We start from the raw sequence: 24,170 nt of genomic DNA on the forward strand, positions 1-24,170 counted from the left end.
GAGATATATTTCTGAATAAAATCAAGAGAAAAGTAACCATCACTGTATGAATAGGCTTGAAAGGGTTGGAAATGTATTAGATTCAATTAATACTTTCTCCCCTTGAATAAAACATTTTTTTTAAAAAAAGGACTCTATCTATAACTGGCTCACTATTGGTAAATGCTGCTGCATAATAACGTAAGTTAAAAGAAGTAGCCAATTGAGTAATAGTATAATATAGATGCATTTAAATTTAAAGGACTACTGCGATGCATGTCATGAAGAATTTTTCATCTAAATATCTTCTGCTTCTAACATTCCTGGCAGCGAAGAGAGGTTATCACTATATCTGACAACATTATATAATCAGAATAAAGAGAATAAAAAGGCTTTGTTTGCCAGCCTTTTATTTTTAAGGCTGACAAACAAAGCTAGCTTGAAATAAAATGAAATGCTACTAGTATTTCTTTGACTTTTTAATGATTTTTTATGAATATATTGCAACAGCCTCACAAACCTTTGGATAAACAGGAAAATGCAGGGAGGGTCTCTCCAATTAGACAGCCTCTCTGTGTGTTTTTGTTATCTACTTGGGAATGGCTGTATGGACAGACTTTGATTATGTATAGTGACAGATGGAATATCAGAGTTATGAGTGGGCTGGTACTAGATGTTTATGTGTGATTTGGGAAGGATAAAAATCCTTTGGTTCAAAAATGGCTGGTGAATTAAACAGCTTGCAAAAACATGATTCATTGACTTGTTCAGTTTTTCACAATTTACTAGAAACTAGCAAATTGAAGGTATACATTTTTCTTAAGCTATTTATTATAACTGCGACTTTTTTGTCTTAAGTTTCCAGGTCAAGTTGCTTTAGTATCTTGGCATAAACATGTCCAAGTCTTTCCTTAGCTTTCTTAGAGGTCTTTAAGACCAATTGTCTTCAAGTATATCTGTTAGTGAAGCTAAAGTCAGGGACATCTGGAGGTTAAAAAACCATGCGTATGTGTAATTTTCTAGAATAATTAAATTTCCTGCAGGAAGATATTTTTGATTCTGATCTCACTTAGGCAGACTGGGATGCTGGAGATTGCATGCTTTCCTTTTGCAGCTATGACACCATTTGGGAAATACAGCTAATCTTCAACTTACAACAGTTCATTTAGTGACGGTTCAAAGATGCAATGGCACTGAAGCAATGACTTATGACCGTTTTTCACAGTTACAATCTTTCCAGCATCCCCATAATCATGTGATCAAAAATTCAGATGCTTGGCAGCTGGTTCATATTTATGACCGTTGTTGTGTCCCAAGATCATGTTGCGACCTTCTGACAAGTCAAGTCAATGGGCGAGCCAGATTCACTTAACAACTCAGCTGCAGTGATTCACTTAACAACTGAGGCAAGAGAGGTTCTGAAGTGGAGCAAAACCCACTTAACCAATGTCTTGTTTAGCAACATAAACTTTGGTCTTACTTGTAGTTGTAAGTTGAGGACTACCTGTAGTCAGTCATTAATATCCTCTTAGCTCATATCCGATTCTATCCCAGGACAGTTTCAAAGCCCAGAACAAGGTACATTTGTAATCAGGGCAATTGATTGAAATTTTTATTTGTAAAAATTGAGTGCTTTATTGAAGACCTGGATTTTATTGATTGAATTTTTGCAGGGTTCCTTTTTTTTTTTAAATCAAGCTAGTATCCTGTCAGATGTAGGTAAAGTGAGTTTGTCATACATTTTGAACTTAAAAAGCCTTCTACTCCATCTTACATTCCATTCTTAATACAGAGGATAATTACTGTGCTCCACTGTGTTAAAACCTTTGGATAACATTTGTATGATGTTGGTCTTGGTAAAAGCTATGGCACCATTTGGCTAAGATCTGTTGATCATGAGTAGAAGTTTGTAATTCCAATTTTCCAACTTTGTTTTCTTCAAAAATCCTTTTTTTTTAATTGAAAATTTTTGGAAAAAAAAGCTTTTACAAATATTTACCTCCCCTCCTCCACCCTCCCCACCAGAAAAACCCCCTTCCCCTCCCCCCCCCCGACTTCCCAGAACAAATACAGGGTATAAATCTTTAACAAAGATGTTCTAAAATAAACTTAAAGAAAGTTAGTATCATCTTTCATTTGAGCTTTAACTCATCTTTTGTTAGGCTAACTAACTCTAAACAGATTATATCATTCCTTGTTTCTTCAGTCATAAACTATCTGGAATTTCTTAGTCCTGTATTTATTTTGAATATAGTCAATCCATCTTCTCCACTTCAGTTTATATTTCTCATTTGAGCGATCCTTGAGATATGCTGATATTTTAGCCAGCTCTGCTAAGTTTGTTACTTTTAATGTCCATTCTTGAATAGTAGGCAAATCTTCCTTCTTCCAGTATTGCGCCAAAAAATATGGAACGCTTCACAAATTTGCATGTCATCCTTGTGCAGGGACCATACTAATCTTCTCTGTATCGTTCCAATTTTAGCATATGTGCTGCCGAAGCGAGCACTTCAAAAATCCTTTTTGAGGTGTATAGTCAGATGACAGCAAATATAATAGGAGCTACAATTCTGGGAATTTCAAAACTAAATCTCACTGTTATTTACAGGGCAGTTCTGCCCAGATACTGAAGCAATAGGAAGATGTCAAAAGGCTAAGATGCCTCAAGCTTTCCGAGCTCTCCTGCTCTTCCCAAGTGGAAAGGAAAAGAGAATTCTGAACTGTCACCTTGGATTGCTTCTCTATGAGGAATATGAGGAGGCACTATTTTTGTCATTTGCTTCCAGCAGAAAAATATACAATAGTATATTTCACTGTATAGCATCCATAAAATGAGCTGAGGTGGCGTAGTGGTTAGGGTGCAGTACTGCAGGCCACTTTAGCTGACTGTTATCTGCAGTTCAGCGGTTCTAATCTCACCGGCTCAAGGTTGACTCAGCCTTCCATCCTTCCGAGGTGGGTGAAATGAGGACCCAGACTGTGGGGGCGATATGCTGACTCTGTAAACCGCTTAGAGAGGGCTGAAAGCCCTATGAAGCAGTATATAAGTCTAACTGCTATTGCTATTGCTATAAAAATAAAGCAAACATGGAGGGTTTTAAAGAAACCCATCTTTTATTTGATATATTTTTGTTGCTTGGTTTCAAAAATAATATTCTGCACCAGCACAACATTATGCTGTGGGGGTAAACAGTCTTTCCATAGACAAGGACAATTTTGAATGGAGAAAGAGCTTTTCATCAGGACAGCGTAGACACTGGGCCGTTTTTAACCACTAAGGCTATTAAAACATATAAGTGTATTTAATAAATCCTGCGGAGACAAGATGCCCTGTTTCTCAGATGTTTGTTTTAATCATCACATCTACCAGCCTCCTGTTGTGCCTTTTCCTCAAACATTCACTATCCTTCCAGGGCTCTGTAGTCAGCAGCATTTATGACCGCAGATGTGATGATGAAGCAATTTCATTGTAGATGGGACGATGAACTCACATGTATACATTAACCTCTGGACGGAAATTCAGGGCTTAGAAGTGTTACTGGAGCACAATCTCAAGTCTTGATCTGGTCTTGATCTGAAGGGCTTGCAGGCTTTGTGTCCTGAATTATCTCGCAGGGAGCAGAGGGAAACCTTGTCTACTTAGCTGTTTGTTATAAGGATCAAGATACAGGTTTTTTTGCAACCAGGAGCAACATGTAAGGTTCAGGTTCAGGTTCATTTTATTTATATGCCGCCCTATTCTCAGTGGGACTCAGGGCAGTGCACAAACCCAAGGAAGGGAAGGGAAACACAAAAACTACAACAAAAAGTACAGGGCATTTAAAACAACCAACAGCCACACGATTCGAGAGGGGAAGGGAACTCATCGACCCCAGGTCTGCCAACACAGCCAGGTTTTAACGGCTTTTCGGAAGGCCTGGAGAGAGGTGAGGGTCCGAATCTCTGCGGGGAGCTCCTTCCAAAGGGCCGGAGCCGCCACAGAGAAGGCCCTCCCCCGGGTAGTGGCCAGATGACATTGGCTAGTAGACGGAACCCGGAGGAGGCCTAATCTGTGTGATCTAATGGGTCTTTGGGAGGTAATTGGCAGCAGGCGGTCTCTCAAGTACCCAGGTCCAATACCATGAAGGGCTTTATAAGTGACGACTAGCACCTTGAAGCGTATCCCAATTTATAGGAAGATCGGAAAGCATCTTCTTTTGCATGGCCCAGTTAGGTGTATCATCCCAACATGAGCACTTGGGAAAAAAAAAATCCGATTAACTAAAGTCTCTTCCCCCTCCCTTTTTGTATGTGGACTCTTTGTAGACAGACAGGAAAGTTTATTCTTAAAAAAAAAATAAACCTGTGAGCATGTAAAAGTTGGACTTCTATTCTAATCCTGGCATGCCTTATAGATCTTATGCCAGTCCCCCCTCCCTCCTTGTGCTTTGATTTTCTTAGTGGAGGCTCCACATTTCAGTCTGATCGGCTAAGGCCGATTTTAAACTCGCTGATTCGTTTGGCTGGCTTAGAAAACAAATCCAGCCCTCAGGACTTGCCTACGTTCGGGAGTCTGGTCGCTTGCAAGCGGAGGCACAGCACGCACTTCCAAGCAAGGGAAGGGAAGGGAAGATGAAGCTGCGGCGGAAACTTTGCTTCTGAAAACCCCGTTAACCTTTCGCATCCGCTGGAAAGCCGGAGCCGAGCTGCCTGCAAAAAAAAAAAATATTATGAACTGCAACCTGCTTTGTTTCGTGTTATCCCTCCGCTCTCCTCGCTCCTCGCCTTTGCTTTCGCGTGTTGTTTCTTTTTTCAAACCTACATCTTGCAGCTGCTTTCCTTGGCTGAACTTTGCCCGTCGATGGTCGTCTTCCTATCCCGTCCAACAAACCGGTGGACGCCTTAAAAAAAAGCAACACCCCCCCCCCCCAACCAAAACAACTTTCCTTCCGTTTCTCGCGCTCTGCACGCTGGCAGCGGAAAGCGAAGGAGGCAGAGCCTGGGGAAAGCGCCGCGACTCTTTCTCATCACCGCTCCCGGTCACCTTCGCCGAACCTGCTTTCCATCTCCGTTTCCGGATTCGGGCGACCTCGGGAGTGGGGGGGGGGGGGAGGCACCGCCAAGCAATCGCGCCCGGCCTCTGGATTCCTCCCCCCGCCGCTCCCCGCTCCGGTCACTGTCCGCTTCCCTAAAAGTTCTGCTCTGCTCCGCTCCGCTTATCTCGACAAGACAGCAGCTGCATGGCGAACGGGGCGCACCGGACAGGCGCGCGTGTTTTCCTAAGGCTATCAGGGCAGCCGATCAGTGAGCAGCCCGGATCCTGGCCCCGCTGCTCGGAATAAGCAAGCAGGATGCTGACGGCCAAGATTCTGCTAGACGCTTTTGCTAATTAAAAGGAGGGGGGGGAGGAGGAGGAGGCGGAGGGAGGGGAACTCTCCACAAATTATAAAAAAGAAAAAGAAAGACGGGGAAGCCTTTGGACGTTTCCTTCCTCTCGTCTTTGCTGACGCTTTGCCATCACTGCAGGGCTGGCCTCCTTCTCCTCGCCACCCACACACCCCCCGCGCCTCCCAGGGCATCTCTTTTTTCTGCCCGTTTGCTGATGTGCAGCCCGACTCTCGCGCGCAACAGCGGGAAACTTGGCAAGAGGCGATCGGGAGAAGAAGGAAGGATTCCTCCAACCCCCGGGGCTCCGTCGCCGATCCCCGGGCAGAAGAGCCCCCAGTAGCCCGGAGGCTCCGCTGCTGCTTTCCCAGCGGCGGTGGCGGCGGCGGCTGTGGCGGGAAGGCAGAAAAGTTTGCTCGGCCTTTTGACAGAGGCGAGGAGAGGAGCCGAGCGGTGTGAGTCCAGCGCCCCTCCGCTTTGCAACTTCTCTCCTCGCGGGGGGTTCGGACCCCTTTGCCCTCCACGCGCGCACCCTCGCTCACACACGCACACTCACACCCGCCCACGCGCACAGCAGCCTCCCGATTCCTTTGCATGGGGGGAAGCCCCAGCTCCGAGTCCGATCCCCCCGGAGAAGAGAAGCCAGTCGGCGCGGACGAGACACTCGCTGCCCTCGCTCCCCACGGCGCCGCTTCCCTCCAGCCCCCCCGTCCGCCACACGTACGCTCCGCCGCTCCTGGCACCCGGCGCCTCGCCTCCCTCGCTCTCTCGCCCATCTCGACGCCGAGGAGCAGGACCATGTTTTGCTGGAGGATGGCTCTGTGGCTGGCTGGGGTGGCCCTCTGGAACAAACTCTCCCGCTCCCGCTGCTCCGGCTTGGATTTCGACTACGTTTACGATTTCAACAGCGAGGAGGATCAGGCGGAAGCCATAGATTACAAAGATCCTTGCAAAGCCGGTAAGTGCTTTTCCCTCCCAGGCGAGATTAATCTCGTGCTGGTCGCCCTGCCTCCCCCCCCCACCTCCGCCAACCCGGCTTTTTCTCGGGCGCTTCCCCGCTCAAATGGGTTTTTCTTTCCACCCCCCCACCCCACCCACATCTATCCACAGGGTAGATGTGGTGGCTTAAACGGGGCGGGCGGAGGAAGGAAGCTCACCTGTTTCCTTCGCTTCGGAGCGAAGTGAGAAATGCCTATAACCCAAGAAACAGCTCTGGGAAAAAAGCCGGGGCGGGCGCACTTGGATTCCGCTAGAGTGGCACCGCCAGCCGCTTTGGGGCAGATCTCTCAAGAACCTGTTGTCTTCTGGAGGGATTCAAGCCGGCTCTCTCCACCTTCCCACGCATCCTCCTCCACCCGTTTGCACTTCGCGGCCGGGTTGCTGCTGTCCAAGCCCTCGGAGCAAAGAAAAGTCAGCGGGCGAAGGGGGAGATCTAGCCCGGGTTTCCTCCTGCCGCCTTGGAAATGTCATTCTTCGGGGAGTGAGGGGGGGGCGGTCCTCTTCTCCATCTCTGGCGTACAATGCACGCCGCTTCTCCACGTTGCTGCGCTTCGGGGGTGGAGGAGTCGGAAAGGAAAGTCGTGCCCCTGTCATGAGTTTTAATTCTGGCCTGGAAAGGGCAAAGGCATCGGGGTTCAAAGCTGGTCTGGGGTCCCTTCAGCACATAATTGAAGGGCAGCTTTAATTGGGTAGGGCAAGGCAACCCAGAAGCCTGAAGAGAGCTGTTTCTTTATTCTTTATTTTACAAGGTCGTAAATTGGACTAGGTTGTTCCTGGGGGAAAGTCTGTAAGTAGCTTAACTATTTATTTTTATTTTATTTTATTTCGTTTGTCAAACATGTACGAGATAATAGGTAACAGGTATAAGTATAAACATGGACATGAGCACATGAAATGAGTACAAATAAATGGGGACAGTAGGACAGGGATGGTAGGCACGCTGGTGCACTTATGCATGCCTCCTCTTAGGAATGGGGTGAGGTCCACAGTAGACAGTTTAAGGTTGAAGCTATGGGGATTTGAGGTTTAACAACGGAGTCAAGTAGAGCATTCCAGCCGTTGACTTATGATGGAAGTGCCACTCAAGATTTGTTTCAAGGCAACACAGGATCCATTGGATAGAAGTTGTGGACAATTTCAGGCCTGTTAGTTATGCTAGCAGTTAAGAGATGCACTCAACACTGTGCGCACTGAATGTATCAAGTTTATTCCTGGGCAGTATGTGTCTAAGGACAGGATTTGATGATGGGGTCTATGTATGACACAGGAGAAATTTCTCAGCATTCTTACCAATTAAACAACAGCGTGTATGAACGGTTCCACCACAAATGCGTGAACGACAAAAGCGCGCCTGACTAAACCGCGGTGACAAAACTGCGCCGACGAATGAGCGCTGAAGCGCGCCGACAACAGCGCGCCGACAGAAGCGCGCTGTAACCTAACCCTAAACCTAACCCTAAACCTAACCCTAAACCTAACCCTAAACCTAACCCTAAACCTAACCCTAACCCTAAACCTAACCCTAAACCTTACCTTAACTTAAATTGCACTTCTGTCGGCGCGCTGTTGTCGGCGTGCTTTTGACGTTCGCGCTTTTGTCAGGTCACGGTATGAACAATGGTAGGTTGTAGATACAGTTCTGTTATCCCCACAAGTGGTACACCATAATATTGTGCTGGGCCACCAACCTAGATCAGAAGGAAGCAAATCTGCACTCTGAACCTTGGAATGAGGAAATGGATAGGCACACTTAATGCAGTCGCCCATTGAAACCAGCAGGTGTTACACACTTGGTAGGAAATGCAGTTATAATCTTGGGAAGCTGTTCTTCAACCCACCACAGTGGAAGTTGTGGAAACTGAGATAACTGCAATCTAACGGAACAGTTCTTAAGGACTTCAGTCTGGGGAAGATTTAGAAGATGCCTCAAGAGAAGGAATAACACCAGTCTTCCTTATGCAGATCTTTGCTGCTGGATATGGGAGTACCTGCCCTTTAGATAAGGCCTTGACTTGAATGAAACTTCTGTTTTGTTTTGTTCTAATGTAAGAAAGACACCCTCCCACTTTCCTCTAGCTTCCAGCTGCTACAAAAGGCAGGTTTATCAGATTTTTCAGAGTTCAAGGAAAAAGCTACATGTGCATTGTAATTCGTCTTTAAAAGAAAAAAAAACTGTTCGGAGAGAAGATAATATATCCAGTTCAGGTTGAACTAGAGTCCTTGGCGTTCTCTGACCTTAGCTGTTTACTTGTAGATATTTCAACTAGGTAACCTCATTAGTGCTGATAATGTTACCTAGTATAGTAGTGAAAAGTCTGTAAACAAACAAAGAAACAAGTTCAGAGAACGCCACCAAAAAAACCTGGAAGATGTTACAGTGGGACACTGGTGAACCTTGGAAAAAAATATCCAGGAACAACCCACCCTCTTATTAATTGACAGCTGCTACTTCATATTAAACATTTTTGTATGTATTTACCCATGTTTGTTTTCCATATTATATAAAAGTCACCCAAGAAACAATCTTTTTTCCAGAACAGTCCTATCTATGTTTATTTTGAAGATTTTTCTGTTGAGTTCTCTTACTCCCAGGTAATATACATAGAGTATCAATTTAGAAGTAGCATTTATTTCAGGATCTACTGTGCGACAGATCTAAAATATAAATTCAATTATGGTTTATTTACTGCAAGTGTAGCTAAAATAATTGAGGGGAAAAGTTAGTTAATTATAGACCTTATTACGGTTGTGCTCACATATCAGCCAGATATTTAGATTTGGATTTGGCATTTCTGTCCACTTGTCATATCCTTCCCAAGAACCTGGAATAAGACAGATGTTGTTTAATAATATGAAGGGATCTTTGCAAGAGTGTAAGCTGTTCCAAGTAAAGCTTAGAATTGACCGATGGTGTTATTGTTAGTGCCAATGGTTTTCAGGTAGTGGTCCAGTTATTTTGAGATTGTACCCAAGCAGCCTATTACTAAGAGTACTATTTTGTTCTCCTTTGCCACAATTATTCTACTTCTGTTTGTAGTCTTTATATTTTGTGATTTTCTCCAATTCTTTCTCTTCTATTTTGATGCTTTCCAGGTACTGCAATGTCTACTATTCCAGGCTATCTTGTCTTTCCTGTCAACAATTTTTAAATCTGAAGTGTTGTATCGCAGTTGCTGGTCTGTTTGAATTCTAAAGTCACAGAGTATTTTAGCTTCTTTATTTATTTTTTATTACTTTGTCTCTTTTGAGACCCCACCAGTTTTTGCTTGCAGGTAAATGGCATTTCCTGCAGATATTCCAATGTGCAAATGTTGTTATTTGTTCTTTCCATTGTTTGTGATCAATCTGTGTCATATTCTTGCACAGTTTATTATGCAGTCCACCGTTTCTTCAGCTTCTTTTGCAGAGGTGGCATTTGCTGTCTGTTGCTGTCTTCTCAATTCTGGCCGGTTATACATTTGTTCTTAATACTTGGAATTAGATCCTGCATCGCTTTCTTCAACTTTCCTGCTCTTAGCCATTGACAGGTCTTGTTATCTGCTTTGTCTGCCAGTTTTTTTTTTAATGTAATGGGTACTTTGCCTTGCAATATTTATTCTTCGTTTGGTCTTTCTTTTAGGGGTTTGGTCCCCTTGGTATTCAGTAAGGTTCACCGACAAATGTGCGCTCGACAAAAGCACGCCCGACAAAACCGCGGCGAGAAAACCGCGAGGTCGAAATCACGCCCACAGAAGGGCGCTGACAAATGCTGACAAATGCGCGCTGACAAAAGCCATCAACAAACAGCGCAAAAACAACGTAAGAACCCTAACCCTAACCCTTACCCTAATCTTAACCCTAATCACGCTTTTGTTGGCGCGCATTTGTTGGCGCCAACAAATGCGCGTGAGAAAACTGCGATTTCTAACTCGCAGTTTTCTCACCGCGGTTTTGTCGGTGCGCTGTTGTTGAGCGCGCATTTGACGGGTCACGATTCAGTAAGCCTTCATGGCACAGAGTACTAGCTTCGCTGCATCTTCTTCAGTGTCCAGATTTTTTTTCAATGCCCCATTTTCTTCTTGCAAGTATATTGTCTGATGTACTTACAAAATTCCATGTCCACCTGTGCTCCTTGATAAATACAACCTCTCGACAATCTTTCATTTGTTCTAGCTTGCTTGTATCTGATCATAGCATGCTGATCGTATTTTCCAAACTGATCTTTCATTTTTGGTGATGAAATTTTGGCTTTTTTTGGTTGTGGTTTTCCATCCAAGATTTTCAGTTATAACTGCACCTATGCTGTACATCAGTTAATTTGTTTATTGTGGCGAGCAGATGCTTATCTTCAGTACTACAGTACTAACATCTTTTAATATTTGTGCCAGCTGTTCTTTTTTTTTGTTAGAAGCTTCAAAGCAGGCAATGTTATTCTTTTGTTTTTGTGGTGTTATAGATACTCAGTTATTCTTTGCTTTCAGTTCATCCTTTTTTCAGCCAGAAGACATTGTTCTTTCTAGGAGAAAACAGAGGAAGAGTAGCTGATTTGCTGATAAAAATGGTTCAATATCATCCTGGCTTCCTCTATTGCCAATTTCTCTGGTTTGCCTTTACAGTATGAGCTTCTACTGGCATGGTATTGATTACCCCGACGGATCTTTGCAGTTCTTCCAATTCTGCTCCTGTGGATACTTTATTTTATATTATAAATCAATCTACTGTTCTCTGTTTTGTTATTTCTGATATTGGATGATGTTATTTCTAGATTTGATGAATTCTTTTCAGATATCCTCTTCTCGTTGAACTTGATTTGTAATAGCAAATCATTATTTCTTTGTTTTCAATCTGTATATTTGCGAAGGGTGAGCATTTTTTTTTCTTCCAGCAGTCCTAAAACTGTTGGCCCTGGTTGTTCTGTAATCATTTGGTCACCAGATATCCAGGAACTCCAACGCTTAGCACCTAGTCTTTGTTGGTCTGGGCCAATGGCTAATCCGGTATAAGTTTCTCTAAATTGTTCATGGGGTACACATTCTTTGTCTGGCTCCTCTGATGAGGCCTCTCCAGTGTAGTTGAATCTCTGGCATAGCTGGCATCTTCTTCAGAGCATACAAATCCCATAGCCACTTCATTGCGGCTGTATTATGGTTGATTACACAGTCAGCCAGATATTTAGGCGGCTTTTTTATCCACCTATCCCAAGGGTTTGTGATAGCCAAATGTTGTTTGACAGTGTTATAATTATTATGATAGAATATAAGCCTGTTCAACGTAAAGCTGCCTTTTGCAATTGACTGATGGTTATTTTGTCTACACCTTTGGTGTTGAAGTGGTGCTCCACATGTTTTGGAATTGCACCAAAGACACCTATTATGATTGGTACTTCTTTTTCTTTCTTCAATCTACATCTATTTTAGGTCTTTATATTTTGTTCTTTTCTCCAGTTCTTTCTCTTCAATTCTGCTGTCTCCCAAGTACTCCAACATCCACTCTCCGGACTTTTTATTTGTCTTTCTTACCAACAGTTGTTAAGTCTTATTAACAATTGTTAGGTGGCAAGTGTTTTTCTACCTCTATTCTAAAGTCTATAGCACTTTAGCTTCTTCATTTTCTGTTATTTTGCATATTTTGTCTTCCACCAATTTTTGCTTGCAGGCAACTAGTATTTCTTGCACATGTTCCAATACATTATTGCTGCATTGTTTTTGTTGTTATTGTTTATAATCAGTTATAATCAGTTTGTACTGCCTTCTTAAAGTTGCTAACTAGGTGGTCCATACTGCTACATTCATGGCTTCATGTCAGTGTTAATTTTTTCATGACTGCCTGGACAGGTCCCTGTAGATTTTTGGCAAACTTTTCAGAAAGCATTGGCCATTGGCTGCTTCCTAGGAATTAGGAAACTGACTGGTTCTAGGTCATTCAATTGGCTTTGTGTCTAAGGTAGGATAAAAGTGGTTTCTTATGTCTTACATTAATTGCTGATTCAAACTGGCTTTTATGTAAATCACATTACATATGAAAAAGGATTGGAGGTTGAACAACTAACCTCATGGTGCGACTGGAACAATCTGGAACTGAACACACTCAAAACCATAGAAATGGTAGACTTTAGAAGAAACTCTACATACTACCACCTCTTACAATACTAGACAACACAGTATCAACAGCAGAGACATTCAAATTTCGAGGTTCTAGCATATCGCAAGACCTAAAATGGACACCTAACATCAAAAACATCATCAAAAAAGCACAACAAAGAATGTTCTTTCTGCACCAACTTAAGAAGCTCAAACTGCCCAAGGATCTGCTGATACAGTTCTACAGAGGAATTATTGAGTCTGTCATCTGCACCTCTGCAGAACTCAGAAGTTCTGCAACCCAACAAGACAGACACAGACTTCAGAGGATAATCAGAACTGCAGATAAAACAATTACTACCAACTGGCCTTCCACTGAGGACCTGTACACTGGAGGAGTCAAAAAGAGGGCTGTGAAAATATTTACAGACCCTGCGCATCCTGGACAAAACTTGTTTCAACTCCTACTCTCAAAACAACACTATAGAGCACACCAAGACAACTAGACATAATAACAGTTTTTTCATGAATGCCATCACTCCGCTAAACAAATAATTCCCTCACCACTGTCAAACCATTCACTAAGGCTGCATTACTATTACTATTAGTCTTCTCATCATTCCTATCACCCATCTCCTCCCACTTATGACCACAGGACTGTAATTTTGTTGCTTGTATCCTTATGATTTATATTGATTGTTTCCTGATTGCTTATTTGTACCCATTGACTATCATTAAGTGCTGTATCTTATGATTCTTGATGAATGCATCTTGGGTTTTTTTGTACACTGAGAGCATATGCACCAAAGACAAATTCCTTTTGAAATTTCTGTTTGTCCGATCATACTTGCCCAATAATGAATTCTGTTCTGTTCTTATCTGTTCTATTCTATTCTATTCTATTCTATTCTATTCTATTCTTATTCCTATTCCTATTCCTATTCCTATTCCTATTCCTATTCCTATTCCTATTCCTATTCCTATTCCTATTCCTATTCCTATTCCTATTCCTAATCCTAATCCTAATCCTAATCCTAATCCTAATCCAATTTCTATTCTATTCTGGTTTTCCACTGTGGAGAAGCTCTAGTGGGAGATGAAAACTAATTCCTTCAAATGAGTATTTTTTTTTATTAGAACCAGAAAGCAAGAACTCAGATGCATCTCTGAAGGAGTCAATCTGGAGAGAAAGCTTCTTTCCATGTATCTCCCAGAGGAATTACAAGCACCTTTGTTTTGAAAAACCAAAAACTTTCCTTGCACCAAGAATTTATTTAATGATCTTCATTTAATAAATCAATTTATGGAACTTGGAGAAAAAAAATTAGATAACTTGTTTTAAAATAGATATTATTTTGATGTGCAATAAAATCGGTACAAAACTTGACTTCTGTGAATAGTGCTTTATATTATTAATTTACATACAATATTAGATGAAGTGTATCTGGTTACTAGCTATTTAAATGCCCATGTCCACCCACAGTAATATTTTTCCATATCCCTTAAATTACCTTTTGTTAACGATTGGTTAATATATCAAAAGGGACATCACTGTTTTGCCAGACCTTAATGAAACATCTGTTGGTTTGCAAGACATATGTTTTAGATTTATATGCTCTTTAAGTGACTTGAGTAAATTAATACAGGATCCATTTAATCCTACTCAGTGGCTTTCCTGGCACCAGGAATGGGGTCACGGTTTATTACATCTAAATGGCATACCTTTGTAGTCTGCATGTGATGTATGTACCGTACTATTTTGAAAGAGCTGTTACATGCAATCTGGACTCATCGAGACAGTTGGAATTTAAAACAAGTGCCTGAATTTTGCTATTACTTCATTTACATTATTTCTCTTTTCCTTGAGATGTAGTTCAGTCAACGTTAGTGTTCATGTTGGCCACAATCTTCTAATTATTTATTCTTCAGCAACAAATGGGATTAAGTGGTTTGTGATCTAAATTGTGATGGGTGTGCTCCAAACTCAGTGGTTTGAGGCCTGGCCCTGGTAGATGTTTTTGGTTGCTTTTAGTCATTTTTATTTACACATTGTGTAAATGTGCTTTATTGTTAACTTTTTTTTTCTAATTATGTGTGTATATGTATGTATATATGTATGTATGTATGTGTATGTATGTATGTGTGTATAGATATAGATATAGATGTTGTATTTGTGCTGATGAATAAATAAAGGGAGACTAGTATAGATCTATTTCAAGCTATTTAGCTCTCATCAGCTAGCCATACCCTTACTGGGAATTGAACTGACGAGAGCTAGCTAGCTGATGAGAGCTAAATAGCTTGAAATAGATCTATACTAGTCTCCCTTTATTTATTTATCAGCACAAATACAACAATTGTAACAAAAAGGTAACAATAAAAATATTGGGTTTCTGTCTGGATGGTCTCTTGTGACGAGCCGAAGGACAGAGAATGGAAGTAGTGATCTTCCTCCCATATTTGGGCATACCGAGGGTTGTAACTCTAAAGTAGATAGATATAGATATAGATATAGATATATAGATATATAGATATATAGATATATAGATATATAGATATATAGATATATAGATATATAGATATATAGATATATAGATATATAGATATATAGATATATAGATATATAGATATATAGATATATAGATATATAGATATATAGATATATAGATATATAGATATATAGATATATAGATATAGATAATATATTGTGTGTATCTGTACATGTATGCCAGGGATGAAATCCTCTTACCTTTGCCACTGTTTCAGAACCGGGAGCATGCATGCGGGGTACTTCTGTGCATGTTCAAAACCTTCTGCACATGCGCAGAGCACCCGTGATGACATCTGGGCAGGTGGGCGGAGCCTCCTGCCACTGCCACTACTGGTTCGCCTGAACCAGGGCAAACTGGCAAAATACCCCCTCTGATGTATGCCATCTATGTTTAAATCACAAATATTCTTTACTTGATTGGTAACAAAACAATCATGTTTCAGTTATAAATTGTCCTACAGGCTTTAAATATCACAGTCATTTTGACCATCTTTCAAGTTTCTGAACCAGTCTTTAGCAAGACTACTAAGCACCGGATTTCAGTATATTTCTTCCCAATTAGTTCTTTGTGCTGCAATTTGGCAGTTTGTCCCCATTTACTCTGTCAGACACAAGTTTCATTGCTACCAGTACAATTTATTTTCAAATAAATATGCTTTGGTTTGTAACCCAGTATGGTAGTTGCATAAAGCTATATTCAGGGATAAATTAAACTATATTCAGTTGCATTTATTCCAGGTAAAGATGCCTGTGGTTGCAGCTAATTTGCAGTTCTTAATTACACTTAACTGGTAGCAAATCCCTTTAACTATAGTAAGGCTAATCTTGTGTGTGTGGTTAAATGTGAGTAGTGACTTCTATTTTAAATATTTTTTTTAATGGTCAACATGCATTGAAGTGCTTATTCATAAAGTAAGAGGCTCTGAATTTTAAATGGCTGAATAGAAATAAATGATAGTGGTACGCTTTTGTTATTCGTGACATTTTAAAAATATTGTGATATTTCTCCTCATATTTTGTACAGAATAAATGGTATATATAAACAAATGTATATTATTTATAATACCAGTAAATGTTAGGCATTCACATGCTTGGAGTTAAGGAATTAATGGGTGATTCTGATGGATTGTGAAATTTTATTGCAATGGGAGTGTACATCTTTTTATTGCAGCTGTCACAATTCCTGGCTTATGGTGGCATGCTACCCTGCATTCTGGGAATTTGCTAATGTGCGTGGGTGGATTTATCCAATTTGCAGGCTGCAACAGTAAATTGTCCTTTCCCCATTTAAAAATTGGTTTGGAATTCCTCAAACTCCACCTCTTGCCCTACCTTGCCTTGGGATACGTTATGCAATAATACCATAAACAATTTAATTAGTCTGTGATTTAAAAGAAGAATGGTGAGACCTCTTTTAAGGAATCAGGGCACTGGAATATATACATACCAAAGTTCATTTCCAATGTATTGTGAATAATTCTTAATTATTTTTCCATGCAATTGATGGTTACTCTTTGGTAGCTAGAAATTCAGAAGTTCTCATGGAAGATAAGTTAGTTGTTGACAAAATGAAAAGGACTTTCTGGGGTAGTAGAACAATTCCAGGTAACCATAAGCATAGGTGGTATCTAATCCAGATAGAGTGATGAGATTCAAGTGTTGCAGAGTTTGAGTGTAGATTCTAGACAAAATTTGCCAGAGAAGTAACCAAAAGGCCTTCCCAGTCTCCAATGACTCTTCCTCTTCTATCTCTGTTGCAACTATCAAATGTGAAAATGCACACTAGCAAAGTCTGTCTGTCTGTCTGTCTGTCTGTCTGTCTGTCTGTCTCTCTCTCTCTTTCTTTCTTTCTTTCTTTGCCTTCATTTGTACTTCATTTCATCTCTAGATCTCATCTTTCAATTTTGCAGACACTGCCACTATAGGGTTCAAGGCTATTTTAATAAACTTCAAACAGGTTCATTTGTTATCTTTCAAGTCAAAATGTTGTCTTCCCTCCAATAGCTAGTGATAGAACTTCCAAAAGGCACCTGTATAAACAACTTGTGCTCTTCCTACTATCTCTGTCAGTAAACAAACTGAAAGAACCTTGAATCTCAAGTGATCAAAGAGAAAGAAGAAAAAACAATGTATCCAGCCTCCAGCCTCTAAGTGGCAGTGTAACTGCTTTTCCTCCTGTTGTTACAACCCTCTTTATAATCCTTCTTATTTTCTTCTTTATATTCCAAGCTTAAGAAAGAAAAAAAATCCTTAAATGGAGATCAAAAACAATCCAATCAATCAAATCAAGATTATAAAAAAGGAGAATTTTAATCCACAGGTATAAGCAAAGGTGAAAAAAGAAGAAGAAATAATTAATCCATTCAATTTAAAAAATAGGGAGCCCCTGCAAAAATTCCATTTGTGAAAAAAAGAAAAAAAATTAGAAACTAGAAAACACACTAAGTTCAATGCAGATCAATTTCACCGCCTACAGTCTTTTGTCTTCAATCTTAACTTAATTTAAATTTTTTTCTTGGGTAGTCTCTTCCTCTAATAATAAAATTTCCTCACCAATTCAACACACTTTCTTTTTCCGCTTTCTTCCTGTTCCGGAGCTGTCCCAACTTCAGCAGCTTCATTAGCTGCATTTCTGTCACCGGAAAAAAAGAGGCTATTTCCTGGATCTTTCAGGGACTTTGCGGTGTCCCTGAGATCAGGAGGAGGTGCCGTTCTCAATCACCATCTCTGCGGGATAGTTTAGGTCCAAATGGACCATCCAGCGGCAGGAATTTGACTGTGATCTCGGAACACCAACATCACACGTGATGTCAACTCTCTTCTTCCCTTGTGTGTCATATTTCTGTAGATATTCCACTAGTTCTTGCAACTTTTGGACTTGCTAATGGTTAAAGAGCTGATTGAACTGCATCTTCTAGGGGGCTGGAGGCTAAAACATATGAAGAACTGGGTATGTCTAGTTTAATGAAAAAAAGGACTAGGGGACACATGATAGCAGTGTTCCAATATCTCAGGGGCTGCTATAAAGAAGAGGGAGTCAAACTATTCTCCAAAGCACCTGAGGGCAGAACAAGAAGCAATAGGTGGAAACTAATCAAGGCGAGAAATTTCCTGATTGTTAGAACAATTAATCAGTGGAACAACTTGCCTCCAGAAGTTGTGAATGCTCCAACACTGGAAGTTTTTAAGAAGATGTTGGATACCCATTTGTCTGAAGTGGTGTAGGGTTTCCTGCCTAGGACTAGGAGACCTCCAAGGTCCCTTCCAACTCTGTTATTCTATTCTATTCTGTTCTGTTCTATTCTATTCTATTCCTATTCTATTCTATTCTACTAGAAAATAGGAAATATTTTCTAAGGAAACTTGCATGATGACATCCATACAGTATGATCCTTTTTTGAATCAGTTACTTTCTGCTCATGGAGTCAGTGAGCAGTTCAAGGTTGGAATCTCCTTCTGAGTTTGGAGATCTTTTGGAAGATTTTTTTATTTTATTTTTAGGAGACATCTTCAATGTGATTATAGATCTTATTGTAACACTATTTTTTGTCTCTTAACAGCTCTCTAAAATTATTCATTATGTACCATCCTGAGATCTTTCTTGGCTTTGACTTGTCTTCCCTTTGTGACAAAATTCATCTTCTGTTCTAGCATCCAGTTAGGTTTCTTCTTCTTTCTTGGTCTTTTACAGTTTTTTCTCATATTTATCCTTATTTTTTTTGTTTTCATTCTTTCTTTTCTTTCTTAGATTTCATTCATTTTTCAGGTTTGCTGTCCCTGACGTTCAGGGTTTTAAAGTGATTTCTTGGAAACGGTGGGAATATGTTCAAGATTGTGTAATGGAAACATATTAATTTTCCTGTTCCCCTTTAAAGAGCCGAGGTGGCGCAGTGGTTAGGGTGCAGCACTGCAGGCTACTTCAGCTGACTGTTAGTTGCAGTTCGGCGGTTCAAATCTCACCGGCTCAGGATTGACTCAGCCTTCCATCCTTCCGAGGTGGGTAAAATGAGGACCCGGATTGTTGTTGGGGGCAATATGCTGACTTGGTAAACCACTTAGAGAGGGCTGAAAGCCCTATGAAGCGATATAAAAGTCTAACTGCTATTGCTATTGCTAACTTGACGTGGAACTTGACGTTCATCACGTAGGGGAATCCTTGACTTACAATAATTTGTTTAATGATCATTCCAAGTGACAAAGTGAAAAAAGTGACTTATTACTGTTCCCCACACTTAAGACTGTTGCATCAACATGATAATCAGCATATATTTACAATGGTTGTAATATATTGGGGTCATGTGATTGCCATTTGCAACTTTCTGACAAGTATGATCAATGGGGAAATTTGGATTAGCTTAACTGCATGATTCATTTAACAAGTGTAGTGATTGATTTAACAACCATGACAAAAGTAATACAATTGGATGCAACTCACTTGACAACCACCTTGCTTAGCAATGGAAAGTCTGGTCCCAATTGAGGTTGTAAGTTGAGGATTACCCATATAATATTTTACAGACGGACCCTAGCCACATCTTCACTATAATAACCAAACCCCTCCATTTCCCTGCATCAATAATGTGGTCAATTTGGTTTCAGTGTGGTCTTTCTATTCATTCTATGCACATAGCCATCATCATGCTTATTTGAAGAATGGGTTATTAATGACGAAATAATTGAATTGGTGTAAACTGATAAGTTGTTTTCCTGCTTCGTTCCTGTTTCTTACATCAGTTAGTATTTTCAGTTTGGGCATTCCAATCTCCAATCAGAGGTAGCCTTTCTTGCTTGCGTGTTGTTTGGATTTGATATTGAACTTGGCCATAAAACTAATCAGCTTTCCCTTTTTCTGCTTGGAGCATAAACTTGGATAACCCTTATATGAAAATATGAAATCTGTTCAATCATTGACTTGCATTCTACCTGAGTGCTGTCTTCGTTATTATCTTTCTTGGTTCTGAAAGTGTCAGTTGGTAAACAGAATGAGCTTATGATTGCAAGTGTCCAGCTCCATTCCTTTTCAATTAACTAATGCCTACAGTGTCACTGTGTAGCCAGTTCATTTTATCTTTCTCTGTCTTAAGATTTCCCATGGTAATAGTTTTTACATTCTGTGTTTTCAATGCCATTCTGTCTTTTCAGCTTTGGGTTTCCTTTTCTTGCATGTCAACATCAGCAACTAGATGTCCTTAAGCTTTAATTTAGGTGAGTCATAAGCATCTGTTATTTTGAAAGATCCTTAGACCTTAGTAGATGTTGAGTGTCACTCAGCCTGAAGATGCAACTTCTGGCACTATGTCATTAGTCACTTTATCTCTGTGGTTTTTTTTGATAAAATACAGAAGTGGTTTACTATTGTCTCCTTTACAATATGAAATGATTAAAATGATAATCTGTGTTTAGTATCATCCTGTATTGCTGCTGTCCAATTCATCCTGCTTTAGCTGGGCATTTGGGATTATCTTCATGCCTTGTATGACCTTGCTGGAAACGAATGCTCTTGTCATTCTCCTTACTCTTCACTCATCACTTCCAATGACACCCCCATACTATCTGAATGAAGCAGCCTACGAAGACATGGGGAGTATATTGTGCCCTCAAGTCTATTTTGAATCTGAGTATTTGCCTGGACAAGTCTAAGCAGTTTGGTCTTGTTGTTTTCTGTTGTTTTTTTCCGTGGAGCTGAAGAGAGATTGACTCAAAGTCATCCAGTTGGTTTCCATTCCTAAGATAAGATAAGGACTCTCTGCTCTTAATTCAGAAATTTAACAACTAGATCAAATTGGTTATTTTTATAATTTGGAACATGGTTAATGTGGACAACGAGGTTGTTTTGGCTGTCTTGGAGGCTGTTCTGTAGTTTTTCAACTTTGTAAACATCACAGAGAAAGTGTGAACTCTCAAATTTAAACAAAAATTAACTGAAAATAAAAGCAGAGAGGTGGAAAGTTGAGATACAATGGTGTCAAATGAAATAATAAATATAAAGAGTTGTGATGGTTTGCTTGAGGTGGAAATTTAATTTAGTGGCTTGCTAGTATGGTAACTTTCTTGTGAAAGTTATTTTGTAGACAATAGTTTATCTCAGAAGAGTACTAGGCAAAATGTGACAAATTATATTCTTTGTGAAATCCTAAATTTTCCAGTGCTCTGCTTGGAGAGTCCAAGCTTGGGTTAAACTCAGCCAGTCTACCCAGGACTGAATTGAAACTTCAGCCACACCTCTGGTGTTGCCTTGACTTGCCAGATTTTCAATTCAGTCAAAGCCCAGTGGATGCGTTTATCAGCTTTTCTTCAGTCCTTTTAGATTGGCTTGGACTCCCCCCCAAATTTTTTTGTGTTAATTTGAACCTTTTTCCTTATTTTTTCTTCCCTAGAGAACAGGAGAGGTGAGAAGTTCCCTTTGCTTATTTTCTTTTTCTCTACCTTCTCGCTTTTCCCGGCTTCCACGGTATCCTGGGCTCACTCGGGCACCGCAGAGGTCGCTGGCAGCTGGTGGAGGAGCATGGGGTCAGAGTGCAGACGCCCACGCGATCGCGTTGTTTCTGCTCGTTTGCGCAATTGGATTTTTCAAGCAGGGGTGTCCGTTGCCACAGGCCGTGCTTGCTAGGGAGCAGGCTGTTGGCGCGGAGCCTTGGCAGGTGATTTTCTGCTTCTGGTGGCCATTTTGTATTGCCTTTTTTGGCATGGCACCATTTTGGTTTCACTTTTTCTTTCCTGTGTTTTCCTGCCTGCCGTTGCCCTTCCTACTGCCCTGCTCTTTATAGATCGCCACTGCAGACTACTTGAAGAGCATTCGGAGACTTCAGCTTGTCCAGAATGCAGCCGCACGAGCGATCGTGGGTGCACCTCGGTAGACCCACGTTACACCTATCCTCCGCGAGCTGCACTGGCTGCCTATTGGTCTTCGGATACGTTTCAAGGTGCTAGTCGTCACTTATAAAGCCCTTCATGGTATTGGACCTGGGTACTTGAGAGACCGCCTGCTGCCAATTACCTCCAACAGACCGATTAGATCCCACAGATTAGGCCTCCTCTGAATTCCATCCACTGGCCAATGCCAACTGGCTACCACCCGGAGGAGGGCCTTCTCTGTGGCTGCTCCGGCCCTCTAGAACGAGCTCCCCATGGAGATTCGGACCCTCACCACCCTCTAGGCTTTCCGCAAAGCCCTTAAAACCTGGCTGTTCCGACAGGCCTGGGGCTGATGAGTTCTTGTCCCCACTCGAATGGTGTGGCTGTTGATTGTTTTTAAATTGTGGTATTGTTTTGTCCATGTCTTTTTTTCCTGTTTGTATCCCCCCCCCCCGACTTGGTTTGTGAGCCGCCCTGAGTCCCTTCTGGGAATAGGGCGGCATAGAAATACAATAAATTCAATTCAATTCAATTCAATTGTTCCCTGTGGCTCGAGCTCCTCCTTGGCATCGAAAATCAGGCTTGTTGATTCTGCATCTGCGCTGGTGCTGGGAGTAAGATTGACTCACACCTGAGCGATTGTCTTCTGCTTACTCCTCCTGCCTGCTGCCTTCAGTGTCTCCTCCTTCGGAGCGCTAAGGCGTTTTGTTCCAGGGTCACCTGGGTGGTGAGTGAAGAGCCCCTAGCCCCTTCCAATCACCCAGATTGCAGTTATGGCAGAGCAGGCCCCTGGGGATAATAGCCAGCCTAGTCCCTCCACCAGCAGGATTCATCCCAGACAGGCAAGCAAGGTGGCAAGGGAGGCCCTAAAAGCCAGTAAGCCTTCCATCAGACAGGACAAGCAGCTGGGGCCAGACCTTGATAAGGATGCCTTCAGGTGACAAAAGGCCTTGAAAAAACAATTCCACAAGGCCCAGCAGCAGGCCCAGGCCTCCAATCAGTCTGCCCCCAGGGATCCATCACCAGAGGCCAGACCAGGGCAAAGGCATCCCATTTCTGAAAGTGAAGGGGAAGGGCAGGAATTCTCCCCTCAGCCTTCACTGGCCAGGGCAGCTTCTCCAGGCTCCCCAGGGGCTTCAATGGCTGACCATACAGACCTTTTTGAATTCCTCTCAGAGGGAGAAGAGGATCCAGTTTCCCCGCGACACCTGGTCCCACAATCTCCGCTCACCCATCCTCCTCATAGAGGGTGCCCTGCGGAAGACATGCAAGATGTCATTACCAGGACCATAACCCAGGGCATTGAGAGTGGGAGGAGCCAGCAGGGCAAGCGCCCACGAAAGACACATCACATTCAGGCCTCAGATCCTTCCAGAGAGGTGGTACAGGCCCATGGCCTGCTTCTCCCCATTCCTCGTTGGATAGCGAGGACTCTGCATGGGAGGAAGATATCCTTTCTAATCGTGAGCCTGAGTTTTCAGGGGATGAGTCAGCTATTCTGGATAAACCTGCCTTCTCTGGCTTATTCAAACAGGCTAATTTCAAGACTATTTTGAATAAGGCGAAGGCCTCTACACATTTGGGCTCTACCACTCCGGAGCAGGCTGCTCCTGATCCTTCGGATCTCACTGAAGGTTTGTTCGAGGAGCCTGTGCAGGTCTCAAGAAATTGTACCTATTCCCAAATTGTTTCTCAACATGGTACAGAGACAATGGGCTCAACCAGCCACCCCTGCCACTCCTAGTGGTAGTAACAGGAGACTATATACAGTGGATGCTAGTCTGGAGGACTTGCTGAAGCTTCCCCCTGTGCATGAGCTGGTGGCTGCGCTCACGTCTTCCTCAGTACTTTCCCCTGACCTCCTGGAGGGTCTCAAGGCTGAGGACAAGAGAGGACACCTGGGGTCTTTCTCCGCTTTCAAAGACTATTTGGACCTGTTGTTTATGGACCGTCTTGGACTTCTTATCAACACGCACAGTTCCATGCCTTCATTGAAAATCTGGCAAGTCAAGGCAACACCAGAGACGTGGCTAAAGTTTCAATTCAGTCCTGGGCAGATTGGCTGAGTTTAACCCATGCTTGGACTCTCCTCGCAGTGTACTGAAAATGACCCTTCAGGTAAGCCAATGGTCATCTTCTATGTTTAGTTTTGAGAGAAACGTTTGAGGACTGATTACTGAAATCTATGGAAGTATATTCAGCAAAAGAAAGAATAAAAAGTGATGCAGTTCTGAAGTTGTCCCATGGCTGTATTTTGCCTGGTATTTTGAAGAAGAACAACTGTGATACTTGTAATTCACAGATGATGAAGTGAGTCTAAGAGGGACTTGTCCACACGCCAATCAGTGAGTTGATACCTCAAA

At 41.8% G+C, this 24,170-nt stretch overlaps 1 protein-coding gene and 1 non-coding gene across 2 annotated transcripts in view; one reads left to right on the plus strand and one right to left on the minus strand.

Moving 5' to 3' along the window:
• Window positions 1-2,381: 2,381 nt before the first annotated feature.
• On the minus strand, window positions 2,382-2,488 carry LOC148043906 (U6 spliceosomal RNA). Its single transcript, XR_015697948.1, has one exon. It is a non-coding gene; the product is annotated as a U6 spliceosomal RNA (small nuclear RNA).
• Window positions 2,489-5,381: 2,893 nt separating this feature from the next.
• Window positions 5,382-24,170, plus strand: part of TLL1 (tolloid like 1) — a 136,208-nt gene continuing 117,419 nt past the window's right edge. Inside the window, exon 1 of the mRNA XM_087724687.1 lies at window positions 5,382-6,301. Coding sequence (XP_087580813.1) covers window positions 5,938-6,301 — 364 coding nt within the window. The 5' untranslated portion in view covers window positions 5,382-5,937. The remainder of the gene's footprint in view (window positions 6,302-24,170) is intronic.

This window comes from Thamnophis sirtalis, unplaced genomic scaffold (assembly GCF_051295495.1).
Source record: "Thamnophis sirtalis isolate CommonGarterSnake01/CBP01778 unplaced genomic scaffold, rThaSir2_p1.2 scaffold_10, whole genome shotgun sequence".
Classification (NCBI taxonomy): domain Eukaryota; kingdom Metazoa; phylum Chordata; class Lepidosauria; order Squamata; family Natricidae; genus Thamnophis; species Thamnophis sirtalis.